The 18,536-nt window shown below is 39.8% G+C and overlaps 1 protein-coding gene across 5 annotated transcripts in view; it reads left to right on the top strand.

Annotated features, from left to right (window-relative positions):
- pask (PAS domain containing serine/threonine kinase) overlaps positions 1-18,536 on the top strand; it is a 67,720-nt gene that overhangs the window by 20,391 nt on the left and 28,793 nt on the right. For all 5 annotated transcript variants that reach the window (XM_072255789.1, XM_072255787.1, XM_072255788.1 and 2 more), the window contains exons 9-13: positions 3,474-3,636; positions 8,079-8,171; positions 9,685-9,853; positions 10,904-12,135; positions 14,486-14,658. In XM_072255789.1, coding sequence (XP_072111890.1) covers positions 3,474-3,636; positions 8,079-8,171; positions 9,685-9,853; positions 10,904-12,135; positions 14,486-14,658 — 1,830 coding nt within the window. The remainder of the gene's footprint in view (positions 1-3,473; positions 3,637-8,078; positions 8,172-9,684; positions 9,854-10,903; positions 12,136-14,485; positions 14,659-18,536) is intronic.

Genomic DNA, 18,536 nt, shown 5'->3' with positions numbered 1-18,536 from the left:
CGAGGCAGCAGTATGGCTTAATGGCAGAGCTACTGCTCCACAGTTTCATTGACTCTGGCGCAATCCAGTCTTCTGGTGCTTCATGTGTGGGATTCACACATGTTGTCTGTGACATCATGGGATTCTTACAGATGCTCCAGTTTCCCAAAAGCATGCTGGTTAGAAGGTTAATTGACTGTTCCTGGTGCAGTTATGCAGTTAGCGAATCAGGGTAGAATGGATGGTTACGTGAGAAAATGTAAGTTACTAGAAATGAGTGGCAGAATGAGATTGGTACTGCTGAGGGCCAGCACAGAGTTGACTGAAATGTTTCCCATGCCATAAGGAAATATGAGAAACATCCAAGGGCACCAAGAGAGCTATGCAATCTCATAATTTAATTTCCTGACCAATTTCACTTTTTCCCACAAACTTCATTTGCCACAACTTTGCTCATTCATTTAACTTGTCTGTATCCCTTTGTTGTCGTCTTGTGTCTCTTCACCTTCTCTTCCTTGATTATTGAAGTAGCAACCATGCCTTTGGTCCCTTTATTCCAAGTCATTCATAAATTGTGAAAGTTAAGAACCAGCACTGAACTCTGTGGCACAATACTCATTATGTCTTAATCAACCAGAAAAAGACAGTTTTATGCCTTGTCTCTTTTTGCTATTGGCCAGCTTATCTTCAATTCACAGCATGAGAGATGGATAGAAATTTTTTGTATTCATTTGCATGATAATCGTTTGGTGTTAGAACACCTGGGCTTTATGGGACATAGACTGAGGAAGGTCATATAGGAAGTAACAAAGTGTGGAGGAAGAGGTGTTAGAAATGTTCATAGCATTTTTCCATGGCTTAAAGCAGTCAGATATAATATCAAAATGACAAACAATTAAGTTTGGTTTCAGAACAATTGTCAGGAAATGGTGGCTGGGTGGGTGTACAGTGATGGTGATTCTCTGAACGGGAGTGAACAAGATGAACCAGTTGCAGTCATATCCATCCAATGGAGGCTTAAGTGAGAGAATGCCTGTGCATTGCAATAACTGGAAAAAGTTTTGTTCTTATTGATTCTTCCTTTGTGTCACCATACAACAGACTTGTTCTTATGGTTTACCTTTCCAAACCTATTTTTACTTTTTTTTTAACCATTATTAAATTCTCTTCTTAATTTAACTCCTAATTTAGTCCTTCACTAGTACTAATATTTGAATGAATTTTATTTTCTCATGTTTTATCTGTCCAGAACTGCAAGTAGTACTCAGTGCACTTTATTAGGTACACCTGTACACCTCATTAATGCAAATATCTAATCAGCTAATTATGGCAGCAACTGCATGCATGAAAGCATGTAGATATTGTCAAGAGGTTCATTTGTTGTTCAGATCACACATAAGAATAGGGAATAAGTGTGATCTAAGTGACTTTGACCATGAAATGATTGCTGGTGCCAGACAGGGTGGTTACAGTATCTCAAAAGTAAATCTCTAGAGTTCACAAAGAATGGTGCAAAGAATAAAAACAAAAAAAATCCAATGAGTAGCAGTTCTGTGGGCAAAAATGCCTTGTTAATGAGAGAGCTCAAGAGGAGATAACCAGAGTGGTTCAAACTGCCCTTCCTGATGGGCTAAATGCTTTCTATGCACTTGTAGTGTACCACACCATATCGCCTGGCACATTTCTTGGTATGTTCTGTTCTGGTTTTTCTGCTTAATCTTCTGTTTAGCTTCTAACCTCAACATCTTATGAAATCATTCATGTGTACTATGTCCATTATCCCTTTATTGGAGCATGCCTTCTTTCTGATTGAATTTTCTGAGGTTGGCCTGGTGTTGCTTAGTGGAATCTTGCTGACTGAAGACCAAGTTAGCCTGAAAAATGATATTTGGGTTGCGAATGTAGAAGAAGGAAAGAAATGGTAAGGAAGCCTAGTTCTCCTCCCCCATGGAAATTTGAGCCCAAAGCTAGCCCAACTCTTGATCATTGTCTATCGTCATTGCAACCTGTCCTATATTTATTATCGCAAACAACAGGAATTCTGCAGATGCTGGAAATTCAAGCAACACACAGAAAAGTTGCTGGTGAACGCAGCAGGCCAGGCAGCATCTCTAGGAAGAGGTGCAGTCGACATTTCAGGCCGAGACCCTTCGTCAGGACTAACTGAAGGAAGAGTGAGTAAGGGATTTGAAAGTTGGAGGGGGAGATCCAAAATGATAGGAGAAGACAGGAGGCGGTGGGATGGAGCCAAGAGCCGGGCAGGTGATTGGCAAAAGGGGATACAAGAGGATCATGGGACAGGAGGTCCAGGAAGAAAGACGGGGGGGGGGCACCCAGAGAATGGGCAAGAGGTATATTCAGAGGGACAGAGGGAGAAAAAGGAGAGAGAGAAAGAATGTGTGTATAAAAATAAGTAACAGATGGGGTACGAGGGGGAGGTGGGGCATTAGCGGAAGTTAGAGAAGTCGATGTACTTCATCTTTACAATAGAGGAGGCCGTGGATAGACATGTCAGAATGGGAATGGGATGCGGAATTAAAATGTGTGGCCACTGGGAGATCCTGCTTTCAACAACACCTTATATTCCGTCTGGGTAGCCTCCAACCTGATGGCAGGAACATTGACTTCTCTAACTTCCGCTAATGCCCCACCTCCCCCTCGTACCCCATCTGTTACTTATTTTTATACACTCATTCTTTCTGGCACTCTACTTTTTCTCCCTCTGTCCCTCTGAATATACCCCTTGCCCATCCTCTGGGTCCCCCCCACCCCCGTCTTTCTTCCCGGACCTCCTGTCCCATGATCCTCTCGTATCCCTTTTGCCTATCACCTGTCCAGCTCTTGGCTCCATCCCTCCCTCCTGTCTCCTCCTATCATTTTGGATCTCCCCCTCCCCCTCCAACTTTCAAATCCCTTATCACTCTTCCTTCAGTTAGTCCTGACGAAGGGTCTCGGCCTAAAACGTCGACTGCACCTCTTCCTAGAGATGCTGCCTGGCCTGCTGCATTCACCAGCAACTTTTATGTGTGTTGCTATATTTCTTATTCTGATTTGTCTATTGATTTAATTTAGCTTTATTGATAAGCATAAACATAAAAAAAATAGTTAGTTACCTTCATGTTCAATATATATTTTTTCCTATGCCTGTGTATATACAAGTTTGAACTCTTAATGTTGTGGGTGTTTTCTGTATCTTGACTATAATAAAACAAGCAGCTTCATATTCGTTGAAGAATTTCACCTGGAAATTTCTTTGTAGCTCTAATTTTTTTTAAATCCAGGACATAGTTCTAGCTCTACTATATTGAAATTTTCCGCTTTATGCTCAGTTGCGTGGTGTTTTCCAATTTAAATTTTTTTAAAACCGTAATGGGCAGTAATATTAACCCAGAATATGGTATTTCAGTACAAACCTAGATAATAAATACTAAATGATTACATAGTAATAGAAACACTATTTGAATTGTTCTGAGATTGAAACTTTTTTTTTTTAGAACATTACCTTTTTAATTCCTGGTTTCTATGACTACATGGACCCAATAGATGATGGCTTTCTACCATTACCTCCTTTGGAAGATGAAATAGAATTGTGTTGTAAAGGTGAGGCAAGTGAAGGAGGGTGTCGTAATTACACAGTGCTATCTGACAATATGCCAGGTATGTTGAATATTACAGTGGGACATTTCATTTGATTTTTGTCTGTCTAGTTTAAATAATTGCAGCCGTTGCCCTGATGCAGGTTTGCTACTGTAATTAGTACACTAGTTGGAATAGTAGCTAGATATAGAAGTGAGAAGGTACAGCAATAATGATATTGATTTCACTTTATTCCTTGCATCCTTTATTCCATACATGGGTAAAAATCTTTGCATCTTCATCTCAATGTGCAATCATAGTAATTTATAATAATTTATAACAAATAGAACAGCCAATGTAATATAGAGTACACTCAAGTCGGTGTGAGTTCATCAGTCTGGTGGCCTGGTGGAAGAAGCTGTCCCGGAGCCTGTTGGTCCTGGCTCTTATGCTGCAGTACTGCTTCCTGGATGGTAGCAGCTGGAATAGATTGTGGTTGGGATGGCTTGGGTCCCCAGTGATCCTACAGGCCCTTTTTACACACCTGTCCTTGTAAATGTCCTGAATCATGGGAAGTTTACAACTACAGATGTGCTGGGCTGTCTGCATCACTCTCTGCAGAGTCCTGCAATTAAGGGAAGTACAGTTCCCATACCAGGCAGTGAAGCAGCCAGTCCGGATGCTCTCTGTTGTGCCCCCGTAGAAAGTTCTTAGGATTTGGGGGCCCATACCAAACTTCCTCAACCGTCTGAGGTGAAAGAGGTGCTGTTGTGCCTTTATCACCATACAGCTGGTGTGTACAGACCATGTGAGGTCCTCGGTGATATGGATGCCGAGGAACTTGAAGCTGTTTGCCCTCTCAACCCCAGATCCATTGATGTCAATAGGGGTTAGCCCGTCTCCATTCCTTCTGTAATCCCCAACCAGCTCCTTTGTTTTTGCGACATTGAGGGAGAGGTTGTTTTCTTGACACCACTGTCAGGGAGATGACTTTTCTCTGACAAATTGTTTCTTTAAGCTTAATGAGAAAATGTCAACATTTCTAAATTGAATGGCTTGGTGCAACTAGGAAACCCGCTGCCTTAATAAATTAAAGGCATTAACTTGACTAGGCCAAGTTAATTTATATAGTTAAAGTAATTGGGCATTAAAGGAAGTGGGATTTCAGAGTTTTGTATGTTTATAAGGTGTTAGGGGGTTTAAATTGAGGTACTGAGTGTTTTCTGTGTCTTTAGTATTTGCTGTTGCCATTGGTTTGTGTTATTCTCCTTGTCGGTTATAGACTAATTGTGGATGGACTTGGAACACGTAATCATCCTGGTTTTTATCACGAATTCTGTAATGAAATTCTATTTTCATCATTTGAAGAATGCCCCTTTGGCTCCATATTCAGAATTTTATTCCATTGTCTAACAGTTTTTCTGTATAAGTGCTGTTAGAACCCTGTTTCAGTTAATAAACAGCATGTTCTGCAAAAGATGCTTTGCAAAATATGCATGATTATTTACAGTAAAATAGCTAGTTTGAACTTTGAGCTGGGCCATTGTTTCAAGAACTTTGATGGAAGGTAAATATGTCTAAAAGGAAAAATACAGCAAAATACATCGAGAGTACATCTGATCTTAAATATTTGCTGGAGTCATATTTTAAACAGGTCAAGAAACTTTCCCAAATTGTGTTTCATACTATTGTGCATCTCAATTCATAACCTTGCCTCCCTTGCTGTTGTAAATATATTGACTTATAACAGGGTAAATACTGTTATACAGGGTAAGGCCAAATACTGCATAAACTACAGTGTAGTAAAGATCTGGTGAATCTACAAATTGAATCAGACTTGTACTATCATGCAAGACAGTAATATTTGCATCTGAACAAGACAGTAATATTTGCATCTGGTTATTCTGCCTCTTTCAATTAAACTGATATTGCATTACGTAGCAACACACACAAAATGCTGGTGAACACAGCAGGCCAGGCAGCATCTATAGGAAGAGGTACAGTCGACGTTTCGGGCCGGGACCCTTCGTCAGGACTAACTGAAAGAAGAGATAGTAAGAGATTTGAAAGTGGGAGGGGGAGGAGAAGATCTGAAATGATAGGAGAAGACAGGAGGGGAGGGGTGGATCTAAGAGCTGGAAAGTTGATTGGCAAAAGGGGTACCAGGTTGGAGAAGGGAGAGGATCATGGGACAGGAAGCCTGGGGAGAAAGAAAAGTGGGGAGGGGAGCCCGGAGGGTGGAGAGCAGGCAAGGAGTTATAGTGAGAGGGACAGAGGGAGAAAAAAGAGGGGGGAAAATAAAAAATATACTTTAAAAAATATATTTAAATAAATAAGGGATGGGGTACGAGGGGGAGGAGGGGCATTAACGGAAGTTAGAGAAGTCAATATTCATGCCATTAGGTTGGAGGCTACCCAGACGGAATATAAGGTGGTGTTCCTCCAATCTGAGTGTGGCTTCATCTTGACAGTAGAGGAGGCCGTGGATAGACATATCAGAGTGGAAATGGGACATGAAATTAAAATGTGTGGCCACTGGGAGATCCCACTTTCTCTGGCGGACAGAGCGTAGGTGTTCAGCGAAACGATCTCCAAGTCTGTGTCGGGTCTCATCAACATATAGAAGACCGCACCGGGAGCAACGGATGCAGTATATCACCCCAGCCGACTCACAGGTGAAGTGTCGCCTCACCTGGGAGGACTGTCTGGGGCCCTGAATGGTGATGAGGGAGGAAGTGTAAGGGCATGTGTAGCACTTGTTCCACTTACAAGGATAAGTGCCGGGAGGGAGATCGGTGGGAAGGGATGGGGGGGCTGAATGGACAAGGGAGTCGCGTAGGGAGCGATCCCTGCAGAAAGCAGAGAGGGGGGAGGGAAAGATGTGCTTGGTGGTGGGATCCTGTTGGAGGTGGCGGAAGTTACAGAGAATTATATGTTGGACCCAAAGTGTGGTGGGGTGGTAGGTGAGGACAAGGGGAACCCTATTCCTAGTGGGGTGGTGAGAGGATGGGGTGACAGCAGATGTGCATGAAATGGGAGAGATGCGTTTGAAAGCAGAGTTGATGGTGGAGGAAGGGAAGCCCCTTTCTTTAAAAAAGGAAGACATCTCCTTTGTCCTGGAATGAAAAGCCCCATCCTGAGAGTAGATGCGGCGGAGACGGAGGAATTGCGAGAAGGGGGTGGCATTTTTGCTAGAGACAGGGCGGGAAGAGGAATAGTCCAGGTAGCTGTGAGAGTCTGTAGGCTTATAGTAGACATCAGTAGATAAGGTGTCTCCAGAGATAGAGACAGAAAGATTAGAAAGTTGGAGGCAAAGTTAATGAAGTCAACGACCTCAGCATGCGTGCAGGAAGCAGCGCCAATGAAGTCATTGATGTAGCAAAGGAAAAGAGGGGGATAGATACCAGTATTGGCTTGGAACATGGATTGTTCCACAAAGCCAACAAAAAGGCAGGCATTGCTGGGACCCATTCGGGTGCCCATGGCTACACCTTTAGTTTGGAGGAAGTGGGAGGAGCCAAAGGAGAAATTATTAAGAGTAAGGACTAATTCCGCTAGACGGAGCAGAGTGGTGGTAGAGGGGAACTGGTTAGGTCTGGAATCCAAAAAGAAGTGGAGAGCTTTGAGACCTTCCTGGTGGGAATGGAGGTATATAAGGACTGGACATCCATGGTGAAAATAAAGTGGTGGGGACCAGGGAACTTAAAATCACTGAAAAAATTCAGAGTGTGAGAAGTGTCACGAACATAGGTGGGAAGGGATTGAACAAGGGGGATAAAACAGTGAGTGTTGAGGTATGCAGAAATAAGTTCGGGGGGCAGGAGCAAGCTGAGACAATAGGTCTACCTGGGCAGGCATTTTTGTGGATCTTGTGTAGGAGGTAGAAACGGGAAGTGCAGGGTGTGGGAACTATAAGGTTGGTAGCAGTGGATGGGAGATCCCCTGAGCTGATAAAGTTGGTGATGGTGTGGGAGACACTGGCCTGGTGCTCCTTAGTGGGATCATGAGGTTTCATGGAAGTTAGTGAGTTGCAAGTAGTTTTAAACTCCACATTTTGTGACACAAAAATACTACTGTTTTTCTCTTGAGTTATTCTGATGGCTGGGTGTTTTGAATCTGGTCTGTGTTCAAAGGTTGAAACTTTCTTTAATCAGATTTCAGCAACAGAAATCTAAACTGCATTAGGGAAGTGCTTGCAGAATAAAAATCTTCTGATAAGATTCACTTTTTATTCATAAGCTTTAAGTGGAGAAAAGGTATTGTTCATTGTTGTTGCTTTTGACTAGTGTATGTTAGATTTTTTTGTGTGTATTGAATATATTGACACCAATTGAGAATCTTGTACAATGCATGCACTGGGAATCTGAGAAAGTACAACTGACAGGGTAAAATTCTTGCTCATTTTGTTTCCAATAGATAATTTTTTTTAATACATAGAAATGCTTTTGCTCCTTACAAACTGATAGTCTTTTTTTTTCTTTGTGGTTCATCTTTTGGTCTGCTTCTTTGGGTTATATGTATAGAAGACCACAATGGTGCAGATGGCATAAACCTGCTTGGTGATGACATCAAGATGTCTAATAATCCCCTTGCAGTATCTGGCACAACAAGAAAAGGTACAGTCCACTGTTTAGGGTTGGGGGAGGGAGGAAAGAAAGGGGCCTTTTTTTATGTTGGAGTAAAGTTTAGATGTGCTAAATCATTTTCTGGATTGTATGTATATTGATATTTGAGCTTTCCTCGTGTCTGTGTTGATATTTGAGCACTTTCTTTTAAATTTGTATTTAAGGAATACAAAATATTAAAACCTTAGTACAGCTTATCAGTCCCACCTATCTTCCAAAAAATAAATTTAGTGACCAAAACTCTTTTGTGTACTCAGTTTCAAGCTCCCTTGTAAGAAAACCCAAGGATAATGCATTGGTGATGTTCTAAGGGTATGCCAAACTGTCTTTTGGATGAGGTATTAAACTCGGGCATCCAGGTGCATGTAAATATATCCAGCATAATTCCTTAAGAGGAGATGAGTTCTCTTTAGAGCTTCCCTAATATATATCCCTTACCAATATGATTAAAAGCATGCACTTTGGATTTATTGCATTGCTTTCAGTTAAATCTTGCTGTATGCAAATTGGTCATTGCACTTCTACATTCCAATAGTTACTTTCAAAAAGTTTTTCATTGTATGCAAAGAACTTGGGGATTTACAAGTTGTTAAAAGAGTAGTGCAAGCTCTTTTGTTTTAATTGAGTATAAAATATATTGTTCATTAAGTACCCAAATAATTGTTTAGATCTGAACTATTATTAGATACAGGAGTGGATCCTGGTGTGGTCTTCTGCTGCTATAACCCATCCACTTCAAGGTTTGACATGCTGTACATTCAGAATTGTAAAGCGTAGTTATTTGAGTTGCTGTCCCCTTTCCGTTCTGACCAATCCAGCCATTTTCCTTCTCCTTCTCCAGCCCTTCTCCTTCTGACCTCTCATTAACAAGCTGTTTTCACCCACAGAACTGTTGATCACTGGATTTTTTTTTTCTCTTTTTGCACCATCCTCTGAAAATTCTCGAGACAGTTGTATGTGAAATTCCCAGGCAATCAGCAGTTTCTGAGATACTCAAACCACACCATCTGGCACCAATTGTCAAATTCACTTGGATCACATTCCTTCTCCATTTTGTTGTTTGGTCTGAACCTGTTAACTCTATCTGGATGCTTTTATGCCGTGTGTCGGTGTGTCCGTCCCTGTGTCGAAAAATACACTCTGGTCATCCATTCTTTCTTAAATGTAGTGTATAAAAATACTTGAACGCTAGTTCTCAATGGCAACACAATTCTCTCATGAGCATTATTAGAAAAATGATATATTCTAATGGATATTATCACAGGTAAACTAGTTTGCACAGGTTAACTAAGAAAATAGGAACTATGTATGATTGCATTATCTTTTTTCAGGAATACTTTCGCAATGTAAAAGAAATGTACATGGATTACATCAGGAAGTAAATATTTGTTATCCGCTTTGACTTGGGTTCTTAACTTATCTGTGTAAGGAACAATCATTTTGTGTGCTGTTAACCTAGAATTATATTTTTTTTTGTTCTTGCAATGTATGGTTTCTAATTTAGATCCAAGCCAGTTTGCTCCTGGAAATCAAGCTCTTCTAAAACAGGAAAAACACTGTTGTGCAGGACCAAGTGTCCCAATATTTACTGGAACCAATTCAAGGCAAAATAGTGATGGTAGCCTGCCTTCCACCATGTCTTCTCCAAAAGTCACCTTGACTCTTTTCAAAAGGTAAAAGGATCTGATGTGTGAGCAAAAGCTCACTGTAAAGCCAAGATTGTAAAATGTTCATGGCATTTCTGGATTTAGTTTAATACAGTCAACCACATAAGATTACCTGTTCATCTTAAGCTTCTGAAATAATTTATGTCTCATTTAGTGACAAATTAGGAGTATTTTAAAGTCACTGATATTTCTGTAGCTTCACAGAGGGGAAGTGAGTTATGGAAAATAACTTCACAATGATTATGCGAAGTGAAGTGGAGAACTGGTATGCTAAATTTGACAATCAGTGCTATAACCACAGTATGGACTCCAGAAACGGAGAGCTCCTTCAATGCTATTGTGAAACTGTAATAGTGACGTTCATTCTAGTTGTATAAAGTTAGTGATCCTCAGTTAAGTTGAAATGAAAACGGAATAGATTGTCAATACATTTAAGTTACTTTTTAGTTTATTTTCAAAAAATTGGATTTGAAGAATATTTATGTTGATTATTCTGTATGTATGTTGATTGAAGTATTTTCATGGATCGACTATAGGTGTGTAAATTTTCTAGGAGTTTGCAAATTCAGATGGTTGGGTTTGAGGATAAATATCAGAACTTTATTCTCTTAAATTTTGTTTGTAGTTATTCTGAAACTAAAGGTATGGCCTGGGAAAGGAATGCAATTTTCCAGGCTTATATGGTGTATTTCATTTATTTAAGAGCACTTTGGTACTTCACTAACTTCCAAGCAACCCCTTTATTTATACTACCAGCAAGACTGTTGAGAGCATCTATTTTTGTGGGATGAACGTTCATTTCCTTGTGTGCAGATGCCATTTTTATGCAGTTGTTAATGATTCTATCAGAAGCATTTGGAAACATTGTTTATTTGCAGAAGTCAAAGGGAAAATTTTAACCCTCCCCACACAACCAGTCAAATTAGGTCAATGGCTTTGTGAAATTTTCCACTCATCATTTTATTAAACATTACAATGTTGAATGATAACTTCAATGTTAAGGTAATGTTATTGTTCTACATATGCACCCATTTATATTGCAATTTGTCATTTCAGGCCAGAGAGTGATGACACAAGTGAAATGATTATCCAGGCTAACCAACTTCAACCCATAAAAGAAAACAGCATTCTGTTGTCATCTATTACAGCAGTTGCTTCAAAAGGTACAGACAGATTTGTATCTCAAAGTGAAGAAGTAAATAGTGAGGAGACCAAGGAACATTTGGATTCAAGGGACTTCACTGTGCCACAGTGCTCTGTTGCTGTGTGTCAACATTGTCCAGTCTCAGAGGCTTTCGCAGTATCCTGTCATGAAGGAGTGGGTGCACATCTTTTGCCGATATGCCATCGCCAAACCAGTATGTCAGGAGATAAATCACCCTTTTCAAATCAAGATGGCAATTTTATTCAACAGTATGGCAATATCTGCAATCCTCCAGGGACTCCTACCCTGGATGAAAAGTTGCCTGGAGGTGGCACATGTACATGCAGAATTCACCTGAAACCTGACGAAGATAAAATCATGCATTGTAATTGTCCTCCCAGTAAATGTAATGAAGTGGGCATAACTAATGATGAAACTACATGGCAACAAGTCTTTTATACACCTCGTATGCCGTCTGAAAACCACAATGAGCAACGCAATGGCTACGAAGAAAGCCATGTAGCAATTACTTATGTTGGATTAAATGCTCAAATAAACCCATCTGGAAGGAAACATGAGCAATGTGGCACAAAGATTGCAAACCAGCCAGAGGTTGATGTCAACCCAATTCTTTATGGTCTTAAAGATCTAGAGCTCAGCAGCGACTCTGAAGTTATTTCTGTAGATCAGTCTGGCACTTCTTGCACTACCTCAGAACTTCTCAGGACTCCATCACCTTATACAATTGATTCAGATCTTGAATCAGAACCTGAACAAAACAAAATGATTTTTCTGAAGGAAGTTGATGCATCTTGCAATTACCAAAGTAAAAAATTAACTAGGCAGTGCATGGGAGCATCAGATCGATTCTCTGCTTGTCCAAGGATGACTGGTGTTCTGCCTGAAGGATCAATTTACAGTCAGGGGCACCCCTGTAATCGTGAAATAAGTCCCAGCAAGCTCCCAATGTGGCACAGTCCTTGTCTGGAATTGACAGGAAGTAAGGATGAAATGGAGGGACATGCAACATCAACACCAAAATCCCAGAGCTATTGGAACGGAAAGGCTTCCTTGAGGCCCAAATATGAAATTAATGAGGGAAACTTTAGTGGAAATTGCTATCACAGGGATGGTTCTAGACTATGTAAGTAATTTTAACATCAAATATGGTTCATACCCAAGTCCTAAAATTAGTACTTTTTTTAAAGCAATGCCTGTTTATTGTCAGATTCCCTGTGTAAATTATGTATATACTAGTGATCTTCAAGAGTAAATATGAAGCTTTGATACATTCTTGTATTGTGGTATTTCCATTTTGTAAAATGAGGCAATTATATTGATTATGTTCTGAGAAAAGTTCACATGCTTCACATTTAAATTGCCCTGTTATAGATTTAAGAGTGTCGTTTCATGGTTTTTATCATTCTTGAAGTTTTCTTTACACAACTTGTAAAGCCAATTAAACTGACCTTTGACTTTATCTTAAACTACTTATTTAGATCACATTAAAGGAATCAGTTATATTGAACATTGTACATATGCTTATTATAAAACTTAATATTCTTATTATTACAAAGCCTAACATACAAGTTTGTTTATATGAACTGGACTTGTGGTTAGGTGGAAGTATTGGTGTATGTGTGCATAACAATCTTGTATCCAGTTTGCACTATTTCTTGTGTTCAACTGATTCAAATAGTTCGATAAGTCACTTGGCAGATTGTAACTAAACATGTAGAGATAAGAACACCATGCATCTGGGAAATTGAAGGAGATGAGTTATTAACTTCAAACTTTCTGCATACTCACTCAGAGTTGAACTGCATGTGCATGTAACGAGAGCTGTATAATTCATCTCCTTCTACCTTAGGCCACAAACTTATCAATCACCCCTGCTGTGGGCACTTTCTGGAGGTCCAAGATCCGTATGCTCCACGACCGCTGGACTAAGTGTGTAAATGTAGAAGGGGACTATGTTGAAAAATAAATGTGCTAGGTTTTCTAAAATTGACTCCTATCTTAGGCCACGAACTTATCAATCACCCCTGTTATTCAGTTTCACCCAAAACTGAAACAGCTCACCAAAGGCAACATAGTCATACAGCATGGACACAGGCCCTTCAGCCCAAACTGTCCATGCAGACCAAGTTGTCCATCTAAGCAAATCCCATTTATGCATGTTTGACTGATACCCCTCTAAACCCTGTCCTGTCTAAGTGCCTTTTTGATGTTGATAGTGTACCTGTCTGAACCACTTCATTTTTCACTTTTGTGCAATTTAAGTGAGAGTAATTAAACTGTGCACAGCATGTAAATTCTGTCCACAAGGCTTATGAAATCTATTTAGTGAGTTACTTAAGACACAATTGGTACAGCTGGTTTCAGTGACTTAACAGGAGAAATACTGGCAGTGATTCCGGTGTGGAGTAGCTGTCTGGATGATGAGTAAGGATCAAGCTCACTTATGGTGCTAAGTTTAAAGATGTTGCTACAGCCTTTGTCAAAGTCTACCCTTGTTTTCCAGTACCCATTATCAAGGCTTGCTGTCCGGTAGAGTCTCGTCTTGGTGACTATTCTCTGCACCACCTCCAGTGCAATCACATCTTCCTTGAGTGTGATAGACAGAACTGTGCACAGCACTCTAGCTATGACCTTATGTTTTATATTGTACTGTCTATTCTCTGTTCTTGTATTTTATGCCCAAGCTAATGAAGCAAGTATTTATCTTGCTTACTGCCTTAAATGCTTTATCTACCCTAGTTTGATGCCTTCAGAGATTCTTGGACATGCACACCAAGGTCCCTGCGTTCAACTCCTTTCATGGTCCTATTATTTTGACCTAGCTTTATTACTCCTCCCATAAATATCTCCTTAGAATTTTCAGGTTTAAATTCCAAGTTCTGTTTCTCTACCCATCTAACAAGCTGATCAATATTGTTCATTATTTGAAGGTTACTCTCCTCACTATCACAAACACTGATCTTTGTGTCTGTCTTCATCCTGGCTATCTAAGCCAGGGCTACGGTCTTCCAATGTACAACTTCATGTCCAAATAAGGTGCTTAATGGAAAGAGTAAAGTAAATCTAAAGTGATAATAGGTGCAGGATGAAATTCAAGTAGGGCCAATTTCTTCACATGGTTAACAATCAGTTGAAATTAATTGCTATGTATACTGAGTTTACTTGAGGAAGTGTAGATGTTTTAATGAGAAGTAGTGGAGTTATTTCTCAGGAAGAATGGGAATTAGTTATACAGTACTGGATGATTGCAGTGTAGGAATGTCCCAGTGATGAATATGCACTTAGTTAAATCATTCACCTTAGAAAAACAACATCCAACAACCAAATCCATGCATTCCACTTTAGATTTGGATTCAACATGCATTTGATTCATTCCCAGGTTGCTGTGTTGGAAATGTATGTCTGTGATAGATTGAGAGATGAATAAAGTAATGTGGATAACTTTTTCAGCAATCTGCATCTTCTTGCCCCAGGTATTGTGTTTCAGGTCAAACGTCTACAGTTGCAAGATGGAGGAAATTTATATTGTGTGTGGGTAATGCGGGATCATACACAGAGTCGGAGAGAGGCTGCACTGAAGAATCTTTTGATGTCCACTCTGAATAGCACACCTCTATCTGCAGAGCATTCTTTTAGCCTGGGAGAGGTTAGTCATGTGAACAGAACTGATCTATGTTGATCTTACTTGAAGCATTTTAGTCCATGATATATTGTTTAATCCAAGCACATCAATACTGCTGTGGAGATTTGTATGAAAAGTTAACAAGAATTGAGGCTGGTGCTGGTAGCATTGATTGAGTGTTGTTGAGCAGTTGTAGAGTACTACAAATGATCACATATATAAAATTGATTAAAAAATCAAGTAACTTCTTTATTCCAATTATTTTTTTCCCAAGTTTTCTACCACTGATTTGTATGTAACTAACTGTATCTTGTGATTTGGATTTTCTAAAGAACAAATTTCCTGTTTGAATACATTCACTCCTGTTCCAATGAATAGACCTTGCATTCTATTTTCTTCCCTGTGGCAAATTAGTATAAGTATAGTGAACTGTAATTTTTAACTATACAGTGTATAACTGAGTTCATCAGTGTACTATCAGGACTTCATAAGTAAGGAAAGGTTGTGTAAATCAGATTTGTGTTGCTAGAATATAGAATGTTAAGGGAGGTCTGTTTAAATGTTTTGCAACACAAAATGCTGGAGGAATGAGAGTTGAAAGTTATCGGCTTTTGTAAAGAATTGATGGACTAAAGAGCTATTTTCTGTTGGTAGGAAGTCATGTGGAAATGACTTAAAATTGGAGCTACTTAAGAGAGATTAGAAAGTACTTCTTGTGCAAGGAATGACCTGAGAAAATAAAACTATCCCACAAAAGCAGTGGTCGTCATCCCAAGTAAAAATTAAACACAAATAATGCTGAAATTGGCAGATTTTTGAGCAATGGTGGGTATACAGAATTAAGGTACAAATCGGGTTCCATCTGCATTTCACCTCCTTTACTTGTCAAAGGCAGCACCGGTAGCTCTTTGTATCCCTTCCATTTCCCAGATGGTTAAAATCCTGGCACATTTCACTGAGTCATAGAAAAATGCAGCTCAGAATCAGGTTCTGCAGCCCATCTAGTCATGCCGAACCATTTAAGCTGCCTGGTTCCATAGACCTGCACCAGGACCATAGCCATCCTTACACTGATCATCCATGTACCTATCCAAACTTCTCTTAAACGTTAAAATTGAGCTTGCATGCACCACTTGTGCTGGCAGCTTGTTTCACACTCATAACCCTCTGTGCGAAGAAGTTTCTCCTCATGTTCCCCTTAAATTTTTGACCTTTCAGCCTTAACTCAGACCTCTAGTTGTAGTCCTACCCATCCTCAGTGGGGGAAAAATGCCTGCTGTGTTTACCCTATCTATACCTTTCGTAATGTTATATACCTCAATCAAATTTCCTCTCAATCTTCTACATTCCAAGGAATTAAATCCTAACCTATTCACTCTTATAACTTGGGTCCTCCAGACTTCGCAACTTCCTTGTAAATTTTCTCTGTACTCTTTTCAACTTTGTTTACATCTTTCCTGCAGGTTGGTGACCAAAACTACACATGATACTTCAAACTGGTCCTCACCAATGTCTTGTACAATGTCAATATACCATTCCAACTCCTGTACTTGGTACTTTGATATATAAAGGCCAATGTGCGATAAAATTTCTTTACGACCCTATCTACCTGTTTGCACCACTTTCAATGAATCATGGACCTGTATTCCCAGATCCCTTTGTCCTACCACACTTCTCAGTGCCCTACCATTCACTATGTAAGACCTACCTTGGTTGGTCCTACCAAAGTGCAAGACCTCACATTTGGCTGTATTAAGTTACACCTGCTTTCTTTTTTTTTTTTTTTCTTCCAGCCTATTTTCCCACCTAGTCCAGATCCTGCTACAAGCCATTATAGCCACTACACTCCCAATCTTGGTGTCATCTGTAAATTTGCTGATCTAGGTAACCACATCATTGATATAAATGGCAAACAACAACGGAGCAAGCACTGATCCTGGTGGCACTGTACTAGTCAAAGGCCTCCAGTCAGGGGAGCAACCATCTACTACAACACTCTGGCTTCTCCCACAAAGCTAATGTCTAATCCAATTTACTACCTCATCTTGAATGTTAAGCGACTGAACCTTCTTGACCAAACTCCCATGTGGGACCTTGTCAAATGACTTACTAAACACCATGTAGAGAACATCCACCGCCTTGCCTTCATCAACTTTCCTGGTAACTTCCTCAAAAAACTCTTAAGATTAGTTAGACATGACCTACCACACGCATAGCTATGCTGACAATCCATAATCAGTCTAAATCCAAATACTTGTATATCTGGTCTCTCAGAGTACCTTCTCATAACGTTCCCACTACTGATGTCAGATTCACAAGCCTATGATTTCCTGGTTTATTTCTCTGTTGAGTTCCTCTTATTTATTGCAAATGGTGGTTTTATTGTCCCAGTTAGTAGTGGCCCATGTTGGAGCTCACCCAGTCAAAAGAGAGATGACAAAGGCAGTCTTGGCTCAATCCATAGAATATAGAGTTGGTTGGAGCTCAAAGTGTACGACATACAGAATGGAAGTTGTGGCAGCAGGTTGAAGCTTTCGACCACTGGAATCCGGGGCTCTGAGGGAGGAGATTGACTGGCATGGGGTTGCTGTAACAAGACACAGCTGATTGAGAGTGGCAAGAAGAAAACCAATGGTTTCCTGCTGCTTCTGGATCATGTACTCATGTCAGCAGACAACTTCCTGAAGGTTAGTTGTTGGTTCACCCATCCTGTCAGGAAACAGAGGACGTTTGACCCAAGAGTAGAGCAGCAGAGACAATTCAGTGAGGAATAATAATGTCAGTAATAGACTGCGAAAATAACAAGCCACTGGGGCCACAAAATGAGAGGGAATAAATACTAAACACCATGGCAACGAGATTACTGAAAGCTAGGAGCTACTGATTGAGGCTGGCTGGTTCAGTGGGTGAACAAGAACTGTGAATGGCAGCCTGGTTTAAATAGGCTGCAGGTGATGAGTTGGAAATGAGTGGCAGATGACTTTTGTTAGCTGACTGGAGATTGGGAGATGCCTGCCTGTATAGGCCTGACTTTAGTAACTCACAGCAATATAATACTGCTTGTTATTATTGTTACTGCTTTTGGTACGATGTCTGCTGGTCTCCCTTAAGTCGCCCTGCTAGTTACATTCTTAATGAATTCTAATGAACTTGTCAAACACCTTTTCCCTTTCTCAAATGCTGAGTCCATCTAGTTCTGTTATGATTTTACAAACATACTGTTACTGCTTCAATATAGTGGATTTAATTTCTCTGACAATTTTAGCCTATAGTTCCCTGCTTTAGCACTCCTGCTTATGAATTGTGATAGTCTGTTTGTGATTTTATAATTCAGATAGTTTACTAGAACAGAATGAGTTTTGGAAGTTCACAGCAATTGTATGTTATCTCTGCACCAATTTGTTTATAAATTCAAATGTAGACTGTCAGCTCCAGGGAATCAAATCTTTTGTTCCATTAGTTCACCTGGTATTGTTTTAGTTCCTTTCTCACTTTCTTTCTATTGCTCATTATTAATTGCATTATCTCAGCCACTTAAAGATTATTACTTCAATTTCCTTTTTAGATACATCTATAAGCTCTGACAATCTGTACTGTTAAATTATTTTGTATACTATTTTCAACTCTATTTAGTTTACGCAATATTCTTACAATTGACTAATCACCCTGGTGTCAAACATGAATGCTTAAATTCTATTTCCAATTTTTTTCTAGAAAATAGTTTCCCACTTTTAGAATTGTATATTATCCCACTTCATTTTATAAGCAATGAAGTCCCTTCAGAGATGTAGGGATCAGGGTGGCCAGTTTGTTGATAGTAATATTAAAAACAAGCAGATCACAGAACTGTAGTTCATTCGGCTCATCCTGCCAGTAACAGTGCAGTTTTGGTTGTGACAGTC

The sequence above is a fragment of the Mobula birostris genome, chromosome 4 (assembly GCF_030028105.1).
Source record: "Mobula birostris isolate sMobBir1 chromosome 4, sMobBir1.hap1, whole genome shotgun sequence".
In the NCBI taxonomy this organism is placed as follows: Eukaryota; Metazoa; Chordata; class Chondrichthyes; order Myliobatiformes; family Myliobatidae; genus Mobula; species Mobula birostris.
The sequence above is the reverse complement of the archived record's forward strand: the minus strand, read 5'-3'. Positions and strand labels throughout refer to the sequence as shown.